Genomic DNA, 18,648 nt, shown 5'->3' with positions numbered 1-18,648 from the left:
TTTAATAATAACATAAACTCGCTTAATTTGTTGATATAAAAAAGAAATAAGTACTTTAATAACAACATAAAACATATATTAATTGCTTTGAGCTATATTGTTGCAGCGTCATCTAAGTGGCCAGCACTGTACATAGCAAAATATTGTTATATTACATTATATTATATTCATAATAATTAAATGCTTGCAAAGCTTAAGCGTTTTTTGGTTTAAACTTACTATCAAATTAAAATTTTAATAAATTTCACACTTCAAACGTCGCCGCAACAGCCTACACTAAACCAGTAAAAAAATGCATAATCCTTTTTTAAGTTCAAAGAAAAATTGTTTAAGCTCTCGCTGCGGCAGTCAAACGTTCTTTATCTATAATGCGACGTCATCTTGTTGGTCAATCGCGGGCCGCAATAGCCATTGGTGGGAATTGACATTCATCATAAAGTAGCGAAGGCACGGTCCTGCGTAAGCACATCGCTGACCTGTGTTGGCAAAAGATATGATGATACTGTCTTCGATAGTTAGTCGGAACAGCCGCTACTCGGCGAAGTAGAGATGACCGTTGTGTCGGTGGCAGCAGTTACAACAGCAGTTTCTGACTTTGCATCATCCGTACAGTGTGATGAATGCTTCTCTGCTTTTTCCAATTGCCTGGCGGCAGCAATTTTTGCTACTTGTAAAGCTAAAGCTGTAATGCAAATAAATGGGTTAAAATGATTTTCGTATGTTATTCAATAACTCAGCGTCTAATGCCATTATCACAGCCTTCTTATCGATTTTGAATATGTTTACTGTTTCAGTATTCAGACCCAGTTCGTTTGGTGCAATATTTTCGATTTGATGAATATGTATACTATCCGTTAGGCAGAAAATTAGATGCGTTCGATTCATTCATATACTGTGGGTATTAGAGCCGTAGACGCAATGGCAGATATTTTGATTCTTTTTGAAGTGTAACATTTGTAAACAGTTGGGTTTCTCTGCTGTCACCATCACCACTAGAGAGCTATTGAAGAGACGCTCCGAGTCACGCTGTGGCCACCTTGTCACAGTTACTGATGGAGACATCTTTACCATCTTATAAGTAAATTGAACTGTGGAGGAAGAAACATTTTATAAAATTTAATAAAATCAAAAAATGATAGTTGTGTTAAAATGGGGTAAATTATTGTATGTTAAAGTATAGCGAAGTTTGAATAGGTTTTATTCTTAATTCTTAGAAACATGTACGAAGGTACCTGATAAGATATTAAAAATCCTCAAGGCTTTTTTTGCAATAACTTTAAAAAACTCATATTCAAACTTTTGCTTAACTTCTACATATCAATAGCTACCTTTACCACCAGGAGTCACTATTGCTTCTACGCCTATGCTATTGTTTCCTACATCGATGAGCTTTGTAATAAAAAGAAACAGCTCTCCAGTTTTGTCGCCTCGCGAAACCTGATATTGTCACCAACCAAATCATCGGTGACCTCATTTAAAACATGGCCGCGCCAAATGTCGACCATATGACATTACCCTACCGACTGTCTTACACCTTAAAGTTTTGGGTGTGCCTTTCGATCAGGATCTACATCTTGGAGAGCATGCATTAGTAATTGTAACGAAAATCCATAGCTGTAACAAATATTTAATGTAATTCGGATAAATCGGCTGTACTTGGGGTAAATATAAATAGACGTTAGCATGGTACGCGTCTTAGATATGGTCGCCAAGCCTAAAGGTTATTCACTGGAAGAAAATACAGGCCTGCCAAAATGCTGCCCCCAAAACCGCTACGGGCTGCCTTCTTATGTCCTCGGAACACCACCTGCACAATGAAGCGAGAAAACTCCCAATAAGGGAAATAAATGAAATGCTAACCAAACAGTTTCTGTAGAATACTCAGAAACCTGGGCATCTCAACAGACATCTGATTGTTGATCCAACAGCGCTTAGGGGCTTAAAGAATAATCTCCGTAAGCATTATGAGGAAATACGACACCTGAGAACTCAGCCGTATGAAGCAAAAAAACACAAGCAGGTCCTCAGTGAACTCCACAAACAGGCGTCGTACTTTTATGCAAGGAATTGCCCGGTGAATCCAGTACTCAAAGAACAGTACCCAAAACTTGCGAAAGAGGACCGCATACTCCCCAGGGAAAAGCGAGTCAGTCTGGATAGTTGTGATAGTTCTGGATACTGTCACAGGTTAAACTCTTACCTATCCAGAATCAACCCCGACATACAAAATGTATGCCCCGCTTGCAATGTGTCCCCACATGACACCAATCATCTCTTTAATTGTAATGTGGAACCAACGCCTCAAACACCCCTTTGATTATGATCCACCCCTGTTGAAACAGCAAGTTTCCTTGGACTCCCGTTAGAGGATATCGATGAAAATTTGTGATCGGTCGCACCTATTAGGTGGGGCGAAGCATTGCTACAACAACAACAACCATCTCGGGAACGATTAATATCATCACTTTAAACCTTCTAAGCCATCCCGCCCCACCCCCTATTTCCACGATGAACTTGGGGTCGCCATTACACATTACACTGAACGAGTCCACGGCGACGTTACTGATCAGTTTAACGCCTTACAGGTAGTTGGCAAAAGAAACGGCATATACGACCAGAAGGCACTAGAAGACGATGCCTCAAAACTACAACCAAAAGCAATAATTATCATTTCACTGACACAAATTTTATAGTTTTTTCTTCCGGAGTTGGACACAATCTTTTCATAATATTACTTAACAATTTAAGATTAGACATTTTTTTCAATTTGTATTTTGACTTACCAGCAACAAAAGAATCATACCTAATTGTACGCCGCACAATCATTATAGCATCATGTAACGAAGCTCAGTTTCTTCCAAAAATTGTTCGGCACCGCCACGTAAAATCAATGTATATGTTCTAGCATTAACGCAACCTTTAAATAATTATAAACTATAAAAATGAAATTAATGTCAAACCCACTATCAAACCTTGGAAAATGTTGAAATGTTCACCACCAACTTGACGTTCTTCAAAGTAATCACATTGACCCAAAACACTTGAATTAATATCATTAGCTGTAGTCATAACAGCACCACCACAAGCTTTCATTGTACGTTTCAAATCTTCTTCTGGTACACTAACAGAACATTTCACGATCTGCAAAATACTGTGTACCAACATCACCAATTGGTAGTTTAGAAAACACAACATTGGCGCCTTACTTACCTAGTTTATTGTACAGGAGACGCCATTCAGCATTAACAATTTTCTGATACTCTTGGACATTGGGGGACATTGCTGTGGCAGAGCATTTTTCCAATAAATCACTTTGTTGTTCCTTTGATTGGCACTTCGACATGTGCAGCCATGTCATATTTTGGTCATGCATAATTATAATGCTTGACGTATAGCTTTAATGATGATACGTGCATGCACACCTTCCTCAACATATGGTTTAACTTGTTTTAAGATTTCACTTGCTTAAAGTACTACTGAAGTGGTGCCATCGCCGACCTGATAAGAGAAACATTTATATTCTACACATTCTAATATAACAAAAAACTTACCTCAGCATCTTGAGATTTGGCGATGTCGATGTGTGGTGAGTTTTACGGCTGGATGCACAATATCCAAAAGTTTCATAATAGTTGCACCATCAAATTGTGGTCTTACCACTGGAATCAACAATATGCTTGTCCATACTGCGTGGACCCAATGTAGTGCGTACAGCGTCCACAACTGATTGCGAGGCATTGATGTTGGATATGAATTGAGGTTTACCTTGAGAGCTATCGGTACCCACACATTTTTTACACAAAAACTTATATGTACCCAATACAAGTTCAGGACGTTCATATTTATCGACACGCCATCCGGTGTGGCCCAAATCTTGCAAATATACAGTTGGCACTGTTGAAAAAAAATATGGATCAATGAAAACAGGTAAAAGTGAAAGATTTGTTTACCATCTGTTGTTACTTTACACATAAGCCATTGGCAACGACGACCAGCATCTACAAATTGCATATGAGCCTTGCAACGATTACATCTAATTGGACCCAATTCACCAAAATTTACAATGGGTGGCTCATATTCACCGTCAACCGTTCGTGCCATTGGTTAGACGGTAAAGGTAAGGTCACATTAGGCTGCACTACGCAGCACTGCACTGCGCTACAAAATATTCTTGGCATGTATTCTTATGAGGCAATTCACATCTAGCGTCAGCAGCACTGCGCGACCCGGCACAGCGCGGCAAATTTGATCAACTAGGCAAAAAAGCCGCGTTGGGAAGTGTCGCGCAGTGCTGCTGCCGCTAGGTGTGAATTGCCTCATAAGAATACATGCAAAGAATTTTGCACCATATTTTTTCAATCTGGGCAAAAGAGTGTGGAACTCTCCTTCCTCATATCATGAGGATGAGATGTCTTGGACCCATAGCCACGACCTTTTTCTTTTCTTTCGCACAAAAATGAAATAATTACAGCTTCAAAAACTGTGTCGTCCATTTTGCAAACAAAAATAAACACAAACTTTTGCTGCAATGTATCGCTCGATTGCCGCTTAATGTGAATTGCCAAAATATGTCGCTCTGTGAGGCGCCGCTGCTGCTACGTGTCGCGCAGAGTAATGTGCGCGTACCTTAAGTGTAATGGACAAAGCTGTTGTTTTTAATAAATCAGCTGTTGCAGGTATGCAATACAAAGAGGACCTGCAAAGAAGAAAAATCAATGTAATTGCCAAACAAAACATTAATTTCGAATAGCGATACCTAACGTAACGTGGCGAGGAGTTACCCTGATCTTCTACCACATATTTTGTGGTCACCAATGGTGGTAATAAACCCTGTTCATTAGTAATAAAAGCATCACCAGCGCTATTTTATTATCGGATTTGGCATCTGATCGGGATCTAAACGGCCTTGGGCTTGATCATACTGTTGCGGCTGTTGATATTTACCAGTAACAGGTGCAGGTGGTTGCTAAAGAAAATAACACAAAAATAATCATCAGCAAATTTTTAAATATATTAGTTGTATTAGCATACATTATAACCAGGACGTCCGGGCGTGTCCGGGTATTGGGGGTTAACCCGGCTTGGGTGGTTGACTGGGCATCGGCGCCTGTCCAGGTTGTGTTGGTGGCATCATTTGACCCACGTAACCACGTGGTGCACCTGGTTCTTGTAGAGGATAACCTGACTGTTGAGGTTTTCCATTTGTGCTCGATTTCCAGGCAACGAAGCGTATTGTGTTGTTGATTCCATTTGTTGGAGACGTGCACGAAGTGCAACAATTGTTTTCTGTAAAAATATTAGAATTTGTAATATTGTAAAACAACAAACATAAATACATATTAAATTCACTTTCCAAACACTTACATCCAACATCGCTATGTTATTTTAATTTCATTTAATTTAATGCTCCAAAATTAGCACAGGCCTGCAGCTCAATTCCCGGAAAATGGTGGACTCGCTGAAAATTTTTTTCCACACAAAAATTACATATTTCACAAAACCTATGAATATAGTAGGTGCGAGAGAGCACGATACATTGTGGCAAAGCCAAATTTGTCACCATGCTATTTCATTTGGAGAATTTTTCATTCCAAATCGTCACCCCTGTCAAAAATTCGTGTGGCTGTGTGCGTTTTGGGTCACACGATTTTTGCAGGGTTTGTGTTTCCATTCCATACCATTCGCACCAACACCAATACACAGATTTTGACAATTTGGACATATTTTGTTATTGTACAGATGAGCTAACCATATAGTTGAACCATGGTTTCAGTTAAAAACTTTTTGGAAGTATTTCTTAGCTAATTGAAAATAAAAAAGAATAAGGAATTTAATTGACGAAATTTCATAAAAATTGCCACTTCTGTTTTCGTGTTTGCTGCTGTCTATGTATGTCGTAAAAAAATTGGTTTTATATATTTCTTAAAGAGTGTGTTTTTTAATTTACTTGTGAAACCAAAACGTACCCAGGATCCAATCATTGTGTAAAAGATCTGAATCCGTTATCTTTGCCAATCCTAAAGGGTTACATATTTGTGGCAATCATTCTAATACGTATATGACACTACTTTATTTTCGTGTATTTTTTCTTGTATTTTATCTTAAATTTTTTGTCGCACTCCCTCCTAATACGGCTTCAGTACTGGTGTAAGTGTGTAAACTATATTTTAAAAAACTAACGAAATACAAGGAAAATACAATCTAGTTCATTAAAAACAAACGAGCCAGTTTGTATTTCGATAGGTTTTTTTGACATTCGGCCGTTTTTATACTCAGTTGAGCAGAGCTCACAGAGTATATTAAGTTTGATTGGATAACGGTTGGTAGTACAGGTATAAAGGAATCGAGATAGATATAGACTTCCATATATCAAAATCATCAGGATCGAAAAAAATTGAGCCATGTCCGTTCGTCCGTCCGTTAACACGATAACTTGAGTAAATTTTGCGGTATCTTGATGGAATTTGGTATGTAGGTTCCTGAGCATACATCTCAGATCGCTATTTAAAATGAACGATATCGGACTATAACCACGCCCACTTTTTCGATATCGAAAATTTCGAAAAACCGAAAAAGTGCAATAATTCATTACCAAAGACAGATAAAGCGATGAAACTTGGTAGGTGAGTTGAACTTATGACACAGAATAGAAAACTAGTAAAATTGGACAATGGGCGTGGCACGGCCCACTTTTAAAAGAAGGTAATTTAAAACTTTTGCAAGCTGTAATTTGGCAGTCGTTGAAGATATTGTCACGGATATTAGCATCGCTAAGTTATACCATCACTAAGGCCACGATAAGCAGTATTTACGTCAATAATCAAATCATGTATACACATATATAAGGCAGCCGAAAGATGTCACATACAGATGCATTTACTTATACGCCTATGTATGCGCGAGAGACTGTAAACTACAAACATTCACATCAATAATTCAATCATTATGTATCTACATAAACGAATAAATAATTGCGTCTACACATATGTACGTATACGAGCAGCGGAGCGGCAATGCACAAATACATGCATATATCTTATCTGAGTTGTCACAAGAGAGAGCAATAATTTGTGCACGTAGTTGTGGCTGGCGATTTTGTAGCCGAAACTAACTAGTAAGTTCTGGAAATCGAAGAGCCTAGAAGTATGCAGCGTAAACTATAAAAGCGGGGCAGGCGAGTAAGAAGTAATTCAGTTTGATTTGAGATTTCGATTAAGCGCTATCTAGCGAACTATAGTAGAATTATTTTGAATAGTAGAGTTTCATTTGAGCTATCAATCAGTTTGGTTATTAAGCTTGCTATTCGTTGCAAATTACAAGTGTTATTCTGAAGTACTTGAATAAAGGCCATTTTGCATTATTACATATTGGAGTTATTTATTCAACAGTTTAGCGATACGAACTTAGCAGAGGGTTGCAAATAAAAGGATTTGCAAGAAAATTCGTTACAATTGGTGTCAGAAGAGGAATTGTTGAATAAATTCCAGAGGACAACAAGGACATGGCAAAGTTCAGTTAATTGAAGATCCAGCAACTGAAGAAGGAATTGGAGAGCCGTGGATTGAATACAACCAGCATTAAACTCGAACTTCAGGCACGACTACGAGAGGCAATGGAATTAGAAGGAATTGACGTGGAAGAGTATGATTTTCATCTTGATGGCGAGGAAACAACAAAAATGGAAGAGACAGTTACGCAGACAGTTACGAGCACAGACTTGAACATGATTTTGGCTGCAATATCTGCTCAAACATCGACAGTGGCTTCTCAACTAGAATCCCAGGAGAACCGTATAACATCCAAGATGGAATCCCAAGAGACACGAATAACATCGAAGATTGAAGCACAAGAAACGCGTATGTCAGAAATGTCGACACAGATTACATCGAAGATTGAAGCACAAGAAACGCGTATGGCAGAAATGTCGACACAGATTACATCAAAGATGGAGACACAACTGAAAGAACAAGAGGCACGCATAACAGTACAACTCGAAGCGCAAGAGGCGCGTATATCATCAAAACTCGAAGCACGTATGGACGAGAAAATAACGCAGTTTGAGGAAAAAATCGAAGAAGAGGTGGATGCTTTGAGAGGTCGTATACAAGAGTTGCAATTAAACGCCCAGCTGTTTCAGCAAGCAATACAAAGGTAAAAACACCATCCTTTGACGGTTCTGTTCCTTTCCAGGTCTTTAAGCTACAGTTTGAGAAAACCGCAGCAGTGAACAACTGGAATGCGGAAGATAAAGTTGCTGCAGTGTTCGTGGCATTGAAGTGGCCAGCAGCGGAAATTCTACAGACGATTCCCGAAGGAGAGCGGAACAATTATGAAGCATTGATGGCTGCTGTAGAACGACGTTATGGAAGCGAGCATAGAAAACAGATATTCTAAATTGAGTTGCAAAACCGCTACCAAAAAGCAAATGAGACATTGCAGGAGTTTGCTTCAGATATTGAAAGATTGGCTCATCTTGCAAATGCGGACGCACCCGTGGAATACACTGAAAGGGAAAAAATCCAGAGTTTCATAAATGGCATACGGGACGTGGAAACGAAGCGAGCTACATACGCAAACCCAAAGCTGACATTTGCTGAAACGCTATCACATGCATTGACTCAGGAAACGGCCTCACTATTGAGTAAACCAGCATACAAAGCTCATCGTGTGGAAGTGGGAAGACCAGATTGGGAAGACACAATTTTGGAAGCACTGAAGGGATCACAACAGAAAAATGCCGGAGTGATTAAATGTTTCAAGTGCGGCAACCCAGGTCATATTGCACGACATTGCAGCACCGGTTCCAATAGCTCCAACAATGTGGGTGGCCGTAAACGCAGAGGTGAACGAGATGAACAAATCTCCAAGTTCACTCAATCGTTAAACTAAAGCGAGTCAGCCGCAAGGGGCGACAGCTGGCTCCCTCAATTGAATGCCCCATAGTCTCTATCTCACAAATTGGAAGAAGGTCAAACAATCTTACTGTCGGAGGACATGTGGATGGAAAGGAACGTTTACTGACTGTAGGTACGGGTGTATCTCATTCCATCATTCGAGCGGATTTAGTCAACAAGAAGATAAGACCATTGCATGGAGCAAGATTGCGTACAGCCACTGGAGAAGACAGCACGGTTCTAGGAGAAGTATCATGTGAAGTCGCAATTGGGAACGTCACGGTAGTACACAATTTTATAGTGGCAGAGATTGCTGATGAAATCATAATTGGAGTGGACTTCTTAATCGACCAGGGCATCAAGATTGACATGCAAAGCAAGACGATGCGATATAAGAACATGGATGTACCACTTAATTTCGGCTACGAGAGAGGCTACAGCAGTAAACGAGTGCGGGTGGAAGAGAGTCAGCGAATACCACCAAAATCCGAACAGTCATCTGGGCAAAGGTTGATGGAGATTGTGTGACAAACAAATTGTGGGTTTTCGAAGCAGCAAACAAATCAGCACTGAACATACTTGTAGGAAAAACCCTGGCTATGACAAAACAAGATGGACGTATTCCGGTAAGAGTACTCAATGAGTTCAAGTCACCACTCAAACTGACTAAAGGAGCTATTTTGGGAAGATGCCAAGAGGCTGAAGTAGTTATTAACTGTGAACAGCTCCAGGAACACGTTTCAGCTAGTAATACTAATCTTTCAAATGACATCACGGCATGGACGCAGGGGCTAGAGGAAGCATATCAGAGTAAGGCAAAGCAACTGCTCCTAAAGTGCGCGAACATATTTGACCAGGATGGTTCTAAACCAGGCCGCACCAACGTTGTGAAACATCAAATTGACACTGGAGATGCGAGGCCGATCCTTCAAGCTCCACGTAGTGTTCCACTAGCGAAGCGGGAAGTTGTGAGTCAAATTATACAAGAAATGAGCGACAGCGGCGTCATCGAACCATCAGCTAGTCCCTAGAGCTCACCGGTAGTACTTGTAAAGAAGAAGGATGGAAAAATGAGGTTTTGCGTGGACTACCGGAAGTTGAATGACGTTACGAAAAAGGATAGCTACCCATTGCCAAGAATTGACGACACTCTGGACTCGCTCTCTGGTACGAAATGGTTTTCCACACTGGACTTGAAAAGCGGCTACTGGCAAGTGGAGGTGAAGGAGGAAGACAAAGATAAAACAGCCTTCAGCGTCGGAGATGGTCTTTGGCAATTTACAGTAATGCCCTTTGGACTATGTAATGCACCAGCTACTTTCGAGGGACTCATGGATCAGGTATTGAAAGGACTACATTGGAAAACATGCTTGGTGTACCTGGACGACATCATCGTATTGGGCAAGAATTTCGATGAACATCTTAAGAACTTAGAGGAAGTTTTCCAAAAAATAGCTGGCGCTGGTCTGAAGTTAAGTCCCAAAAAGTGTGCGCTGTTTAAAAAGGAAGTAAATTATTTGGGTCACAAGGTGACGACAGAGGGCATCTGCACTGCGAAAGAAAAGAAAGAGGCTGTAAAGGATTGGCCAAGACCACAGAACCTACATGAATTAAGAAGTTTCCTTGGGCTGTGCACATATTACCGCCGATTTGTACAAAATTATTCCAGCGTAGCCCATAGCCTCCATGAGCTTACAAGAAAAAATAAAGCTTTTGAATGGAAGAAGGAGCAAGAAGTGGCTTTCCAAACATTGAAGGAGCGTTTGTGCACTGCCCCAATGTTAGCATATCCGATTCCAGGAGCAACATTTATTCTAGATACAGATGCGTTTTATCACAACTTTTCGGTCGACAGGAGAAGGTAGTTGCATATTACAGCCGTTCGATTGGAAAACCAGAGAGGAACTACTGCGTTACGCGGAGAGAGCTGTTGGCATTGGTAGAGTGCATTAAACATTTTCACAAATACCTCCACGGCCAGCGATTCCGTGTCAGGACAGATCACGCAGCTTTAAAATGGCTACTGCAGTTCCGTAATCCGGAAGGACAATTGGCACGGTGGATCGAGCGACTACAAAGCTATGACTTTTCCATTGAGCATCGAAAAGGTAGTACGCATGGAAATGCCGATGCAATGTCACGAAGACCATGTAGTTTGGAATGCAAGCACTGTTCAAAAGCCGAGGCTAAAGAAGACATTATAGATGTCCGGCTAATGACTATAACATGTACAGATGAATGGGGCAAGGAACAGCTAAGAAAGTGCCAGCTAGAAGATGCAGATCTGTCACGTGTTATGCAAGGGCTCGAATGAAATGAAAGACCAAACAGAGAAGAGATGTCAGCAGAGAGTCCCATTGCGAAGTCATATTGGGCACAGTGGAACAGTTTAGAATTGATATCCGGTTGCCTTCATCGAGTATGGGAGAGTGAGAATGGTAAATACAAGAATAAACTGATAGTTGTTCCCAGAAAGAGGATTCCTGATGTGCTCAGCGAGCTGCATAATGGTCCAATCGGAGGTCATCTTGGAATCACGAAGACGCTCGAGAAGATTAAACAGAGATTCTATTGGGTTGGTTGCCGTCAGTCGGTCACTGAGTGGATTGCTAACTGCGAGGTTTGCAGCAGAGCGAAAGGGCCCAGAACACGAAGTCATGGCCAGATGAAGCAATATAACTCAGGTGCGCCATTTGAAAGGATCGCTATGGATGTCGCCGGTCCATTTCCTACTAGCAACGGCGGAAACAAATATATACTGGTAGTTATGGATTATTTCAGCAAATGGCCAGAGGTATACCCAATCCCAAATCAAGAAGCGGAAACGGTAGCATAAGTGTTTATAAACAATTGGGTTGCAGGGTATGGTGTACCAATGGAGTTACATTCTGACCAAGGCAGGAATTTCGAATCAGCTGTGTTCCAGGAAATGTGTAAGTCATTGGTCATTATACTGACGCGAAATATAACTTTAGAAAAAACTTGGTAAAATGGTTGTGAACACTACCATATTAAGTAGAAGAAAATGAAAAAGTTCTGCAGGGCGAAACAAAAAACTTTTGAAATCGTGGCAGGTATTACATATATAAATAAATTAGCGGTATCCAACAGATGATGTTCTGAGTCACCATGGTCCACATTTTGGTCGATATCTGGAAAACGGCTTCACATATACAACTACCACCACTCCCTTTTAAAACTCTCATTAATACCTTTAATTTGATACCAATATCGTACAAATACATTCTAGAGTCACCCCTGGCACACCTTTATGGCGATATCTCGAAATGGCGTCCACCTATAGGGCTAAGGCCCACTCCCTTTTAAAATACTCATTAAAACCTTTCGTTTGATACCCATATTGTACAAACGCATTCTAAAGTCACCCCTGGTCCACCTTTATGGCGATATTTCGAAACGGCGTCCACCTATAGAACTAAGGCCCACTCCCTTTTAAAATACTCATTAACACCTTTCGTTTGATACCCATATTGTACAAACGCATTCTAGAGTCACCCCTGGTCCACCTTTATGGCGATATCTCGAAAAGGCGACCACCTATACAACTACCACCACTTTCTTTTAAAACCCACATTAATACCTTTTATTTGATACCCATATCGTACAAACAAATTCTAGAGTCACCCCTGGTCCACCTTTATGGCGATATCTCGAAACGGCGTCCACCTATGGAAATAAGAATCACCCCCTTTTAAAATACCCATTAACACTTTTCTTTTGATACTCATATTGTACAAACAAATTCTAGGGTCACCCCTGGTCCACCTTTATGGAGATATCTCGATATCTCACATGTCTTACAAACACATTCCAGGATTACTCTCGGTTTATTTTCCTACATGGTTGTCACCATAGCTCTCAACTTAGTATGTAATGTTCGGTTACACCCGAACTTAACCTTCCTTACTTGTTAACTTTAACTTTGTGATAGAGATAAAATTTTATGTATTTGGCCTGTTGCTAACACCGAGCAAACTAGCTAAAAGTAAATACAACCGAGGTGATTTTCATTCTTCCCCTTGCAAAAATCGTGTGACCAAAAACGCACACAGCCAAAGAGGATAGATATAATAAGAGACGTCAATCGGCTATTCGTTTCTTTTCAGAAACAACAACTGGCCGAATATGTCTCAGCAAACATTCGTTGCTTCGTTCGAGCGAGCAAATTCGCTACTTTTTCTCGATTGACGTCTCTTATTATATCTATCCTCTTTGTCAAAAGACTCGAAAATGTAGAGTGAAATGACTGAAGAAATGGCCGCCATTTGACGAGCATTGTGCCGTGTGTGAGCAGAACAGTGCTATGCTCACATCCTATAAGTGGGAGCGGAATGCACGATCACTTTAATAGGAACGAAACGGAAAATTTAGTCACAAAAGTTCATCACGCCCATGCAAACGTGACTATGAATATAACCGCTGCAGAAAGTCACAATGGCCGTGAAATGGCTAGTCAAATTACGTGGAGCCTGTTTGCAGGGTCATGAAGAAATATCGCTACTGGCGAAATGTTGTCTGAGGTGATTGTCATTCAAAAGAATCGAATGAAGGAAAATCGCCAATCACTGATACATTTGGATAGCAATCACCTACACAGATTGCGCATTCACGTGTTCAAAAGTGCGCAGCACGTCACAGTTGACCATGAGGGAATAAAAAAAAGAGCTAAAGGAAAAGGGTCAATTCTTACGTCATAAAATACAGCTGATCTAATGCTTACATTAGGGTTGCCAGATTTTTATTTCGATTTCCCGGGACAAACCTCAAATTTGAGCCAATTTCCCGGGACATTTGAAAAATAAAAAACGCCTACGAACCTACGAACTATAAATACAGGACAAACGACAACAACAGATCAGAACGAAAATCGACACTGACGATGGCACAACGCCGAAACCGGTTTGTCTCAAAACCAAATTTGAGAAGGGCTACGGAAAATCGTTCCAATATACATCAAACGCCTATATATTTGCATGGGTTGCTCACTCGGCGAAATAATTTTTACATATATTTAAAGTTTTTAAATTCTTTTATTTATAACAAATATTTTTATGAAACAGGCTAACAAATAATAAGTTTACTGTGTTTAATGCGAATTCAATTTTCTATGGATTTATTTTCCAAACGTTATTTTAAAACACAACACTTGCCTTGCAATATGAATATTTAGGTGTGCGAAATGTCAAACATTGACAATACTCAGAACCACAGTAGGGATGAATTTTTCTTCTTTACTCTTTATAGGACCCCTGGGGTCCTATTCAGTAACTATGAGTTTTGAAATGTACATTTTTCTTTCATACAAATTATATGACGAAAAAGTATACATTTTAAAACTCGCAGTTACTGAATAGGACCCCAGAGTTGAATGCAATATGCTAATGAGCTGAATACAATCGAAGCCGCAAATATGGCTATGTTTCGTAGCAGATTATAATTTATTAATTATTTATTAGCTGTGTTTTTTTACATCTATAGGTGTACGCTTAAACTTTATATTGACTGCTAAGCATCAAACTTTAAATACACCTCTGAAATTGCTGCGCATAAAATTAGTACTACTAAATTTAAATACGCATTATACTCGGATGTAACTGAAATATGTGTCTATGTTTTACCTCTACACTAATTCTATGTGTCACCTCTTAAAATGGTGCGTGTCCACAATTCATCGCAACAGATTCAACTATATGTTTTACATTATGGCCGTCAGAGGTTTGTGTCTCCGATTTAGGTAGGTAGTTATTTAACCACTGCCGCTAGATGGGTCTCCTAAGCATTATCTAAGCGAAGATAAGCGTTTTTTTACGCGCAAGCGTAAACGTATATGCTTCTAAAAAAACACGGCTATTGTGAAAATGCCGGGACAAAGCATTTCCCGGCGAGACATTTTAAAATTCGTGAAAAATACGGGATGTCCCGGCCAATACGGGACATTTGGCAACGCTAGTGTACATGTACATTGCGCAATCTTCTTGTGAGATTTGCGAATAGCAATAGCTAATGCGGCAGTTACTCACGAACGTACGTACCAAAAACATGTCAGCTGACACGACCTATCTTATGAGTGTGCAATGTAAACGAACGACGTGCAACGCCCGCACGTACGTAGCCCGGAACGTAGAAATCAAAAGAATTTTGATTTTTTCCGTAAGAACGTGTCAGCTGATCGCTCTCTCACTAGACATAGTTGCCTAGTAAACTTCTGTGCGCTAATTTTTGACCGTTTGCAGTTTTATGCAAAAAACACCTAATTAAAGTTTGTATAATTGTGAAAATAATTCGAAATAATTATGTAAAAGTGCAGATTATAAATATGCAATCTATTTATATTTATTTAATATTAATTCCAGCCTTTTACAACATCAAAAATTAAATTGGAAAAAGTTCATGTTTCCATAAGTATGCATGCAAAATGGTCAATGGCAACAGTGCTTATCTGTAAACAAGACACACGCAAATATGTTATGTACATGTACACAGACGCACACATTGATTCCTACGGGCTTGAGGGTTCGGTCAAACGATAAACGTCCGTACGTACGGCAAACGTCGGTGGGTAATTGCCGCTTAACACTATTTGCGATTTTTCTTTCGCGGAGAAGCAATCACCAATAGTAAAATATCGTTCCATCACTAATCTAAATGCTGCCAGCATAGATTAGATTGATACGAATCTTTTGTTTACGCTCTCATATTTTCGCTCTCACGAGGGATTTATCTCCTAGTTGTTGCTGGCAACAATCACAGATAAATACCTCGCGCCAGCTGAAGCGGGTGCCAGCCAAAACGAAAATCGTGCCAAAAATTTTGGTAAACTTTAGTTTGTCCTACAACTGTAGAATAGCGTTCAAAAATTATGGGAAAAAGGATAAAAATACTTGCTTAAGTGTAAGTATTATTAGTTCGAAAGCGGAGGGTAAATATTATTTCCCATTCAAAAGGTATCACTAAAAAGAAGTTTTGTAAATATGAACTCTCGATGCAACCAGTCCATTTTGATCACAGAACCTGGAACGCCAGACATGTAGGATAAACCCTATCCATTAAATAATGTTAACTATTATATCATAGGTCCGATTTACTGAAATTTAAAAGAATATATGGTTTTCACTGCGAGTGAAATGCGTTGCAATATTTGACTAATTAATTTAATCGAAATGTTGATTTTCTTATATTTGTTTATAGTTAACTCTAACTAGTCGTATTATTTTAAAATAACTTTAAGGAAATAAATATTTTACGACTATCATTTTATTAAATGATTGAAACCATAATCGCCGAAATGTATGTCAAAAATCCCCATTTTCAGATCTATTCATTTCTGTTTGGAGTGGCATCATTGATAAATGTTATAAAAAATGTGCATTTTGACAGCGCTCTCTCGAAACAAAGAGTTGCAAATCCATTCATCTATGCTGCCAGTGTGGCGGTTCATGATAAAACAGCTGCTTTTAGACAGTTTTTCTCTCTTGTATTATATGTTAATATGTTATTTAACATTTTGCAGGGTCAAAAACTTCTCACCGGCGTTTTGGCAATGGGTTTCTTTACAAAAGCTGAAACCAAAGCACCAATAGAACCGTCACGGTCACCTGATGATGTAAACAATTTAATGCCATCCCCCCCGGATCAAAAAATTGAAAACGGCGATGCAAATAAATCAGAAACAAAGGAATGGGGTTATGATTTGTACCCAGAAAGAAAAGGCGAAGCTTATAAGCCGAAATGGTCCCGCATATTTCTTGGTATGGAAGGACAAGAAAGTTTGGACAAAATGAAATGTGAAGCGAACGTGTTTTGGTGTGTAAAAAATAGTCCTTTGGTCAAGTTAATGATGGGTGCTTTACGTAGTTCTGGTTGCCCAATTAATCTGCGTCGTCATATATCATGCGAGGTATGCGATACTAGCGTTACAGGAGGCTACGATCCAGTGTTAAATCAAGTTGTCGTATGTCAAAATATGGCGCGAGATAAAGGCATGGTCCAAGGTGTCCTCACTCATGAAATGATACATATGTTCGATTATTGCACCAGTGAATTAGATTTTCGAAATATAGATCATTTGGCTTGTACTGAAATACGTGCAGCAAATTTAGCACATTGTTCATTTTTAAGTGCAATGATGCAAGGTGATGCGTCAATATTCGACATAAAAGAAGCTCATCAGGTAGATTGACCAAATAGTACCTATTATATTATGCTTTATGAGTTGCAGTTATCGTAGCGTTATGTGTTTTGCTCTGTTGTAGAATTGTGTAAAAACAAAGGCACTACAATCTGTACTAGCAGTGCGTAATGTTAGTAAACTAGAAGCGATAGAAGCAGTTGAACGTGTTTTTCCAAAATGCTATGCAGATTTGGAGCCTATCGGTCGTCGTATTAGGCGCAACTCGGCTGACCAACACAGAGCTTATCATGAAGGACCAATGTATGGCTACGATGTATGACAGAAGTATGTTTATATTTATGTTTAATTTATTCAGTCTATGATCAGAAATAATTTTACAGACTAGAAACTAATCAACTTATAACTGTACAAAAAAATGTAAAAACATGAAAATTAGAGGTACACTTTCAGCGTTAACTTGAAAATATATCTCGTTACTGTTCCTTGATAAGTTACAATCAGGGCCAGTAGATTTATTTTTAAGTGATTAGTTTTGTTATACTATTCGCTAAATATACGTATAAGCTATTTTAAATGAATATTTAGGTAAATTATAACCATAATTCTTTAATTTATATAATCCTCACTTTCAGTCAAAATGACAAAACTAATTTGGATTGTTGGTTGGGTAATATGTTTATTCATTTATTTGAAGTTAATTGCTACTCGATACTTCGCACACACGTTTGCTATCTGGACAATTAGAGCTTTTATATTCAGATAATTACATGGATCATTAAATTTTTAAATTCGCATTTTGGTAATGCATAGAAATAATACCTATAAGTACATATTTTAGAATAGTAAGTTAAACGTTTTAAATCGACTGTTGGAGTTACTTTGCGATTACTGAAAGTTGAAGAGAAATTTAAAATTGAAAAAATGTTTTTTGATTTACTTGGTGGTATTTTTAATTTTATAATTGGTTTACTATTTCCAAGTACGTTCTGTAAAATTATGCTTCACATTTAAGTTATATAGGAATTAACTCACATACCAATTTGTTTTTTTGCATTGCTGTTTATATTCAGGTTCAGGCGATGAGCCTGATTCAAGGGAAATTGAGGCAGTTGATATAACAACGGAGGCTGCAGCAGAAACGTTCACGTGACATAAGTGTGTATTTAAAAGCTTACATTTTAAACAGCTACAAATTAAGATTTGTTGTATTTTGTTATATAGTTAAATATAATAATTTTTTGTTTATTTGTTATTTGAGAAAAAAAACATATGTGGGTATGTAAAAGTTGTAGGCTAACATGGGATAATAAAAACCTCACCTACCATTTTTATTTTTGACTAGCAGATTCGGCATACGTTGCTTTGCCCTATCATTGGTCTATGTGCATAACTTTCAAGCAGTTTTTACCTCTTACTCTCCCTTTTCTTCTCTCCGACTTTTCCTTATATTTTTATTAACTCTTCCCACTGTTTTTCTCTTTCTCCTTCTCCGTCTTCTCCCTCACTTCTTTTCCGCTCCATCCATCCATATCGATCTTTCTTGTTGATGTTGTAGCGATAAGTTACTCCCCGAAGGCTTTTGGGGAGTGTTATCGATGTGAT

At 38.9% G+C, this 18,648-nt stretch overlaps 1 protein-coding gene and 2 long non-coding RNA genes across 12 annotated transcripts in view; 1 reads left to right on the top strand and 2 right to left on the bottom strand.

Annotated features, from left to right (window-relative positions):
• LOC137240625 (mitochondrial inner membrane protease ATP23 homolog) overlaps positions 1-18,364 on the top strand; it is a 29,680-nt gene extending 11,316 nt beyond the window's left edge. For 2 of the 6 annotated variants that reach the window (XM_067767119.1, XM_067767118.1), the window contains 2 exons: positions 16,426-17,085; positions 17,168-18,364. In XM_067767119.1, coding sequence (XP_067623220.1) covers positions 16,456-17,085; positions 17,168-17,365 — 828 coding nt within the window. In that variant the 5' untranslated portion in view covers positions 16,426-16,455 and the 3' untranslated portion in view covers positions 17,366-18,364. Of the gene's footprint in view, positions 1-11,762; positions 11,828-16,331; positions 17,086-17,167 lie in introns of those variants that run through there. The other 4 variants (XM_067767120.1, XR_010949782.1, XM_067767117.1 and 1 more) reach the window with 4 other exon arrangements.
• LOC137240628 (uncharacterized) lies at positions 27-4,067 on the bottom strand. Of its 4 annotated transcripts, XR_010949784.1 has the most exons (7): positions 3,951-4,067; positions 3,552-3,894; positions 3,211-3,498; positions 2,973-3,151; positions 2,784-2,917; positions 1,329-1,614; positions 27-1,088 (listed from the first exon to the last, which is right to left on the bottom strand). It is a non-coding gene; the product is annotated as an uncharacterized lncRNA (long non-coding RNA). The 4 variants fall into 4 exon arrangements; XR_010949783.1 differs by having other exon boundaries at positions 27-1,614; XR_010949785.1 differs by lacking the exon at positions 1,329-1,614.
• On the bottom strand, positions 4,222-5,573 carry LOC137242614 (uncharacterized). 2 transcript variants are annotated; one of them, XR_010950307.1, is made up of 4 exons: positions 5,365-5,573; positions 5,032-5,286; positions 4,757-4,966; positions 4,222-4,696 (listed from the first exon to the last, which is right to left on the bottom strand). It is a non-coding gene; the product is annotated as an uncharacterized lncRNA (long non-coding RNA). The 2 variants fall into 2 exon arrangements; XR_010950306.1 differs by having other exon boundaries at positions 5,032-5,573.
• Positions 18,365-18,648: the final 284 nt, after the last annotated feature.

This window comes from Eurosta solidaginis, chromosome 2 (assembly GCF_040869045.1).
Source record: "Eurosta solidaginis isolate ZX-2024a chromosome 2, ASM4086904v1, whole genome shotgun sequence".
In the NCBI taxonomy this organism is placed as follows: Eukaryota; Metazoa; Arthropoda; class Insecta; order Diptera; family Tephritidae; genus Eurosta; species Eurosta solidaginis.
Note: the sequence above shows the minus strand (reverse complement) of the source record. Positions and strands in the feature narration are given on the sequence as shown.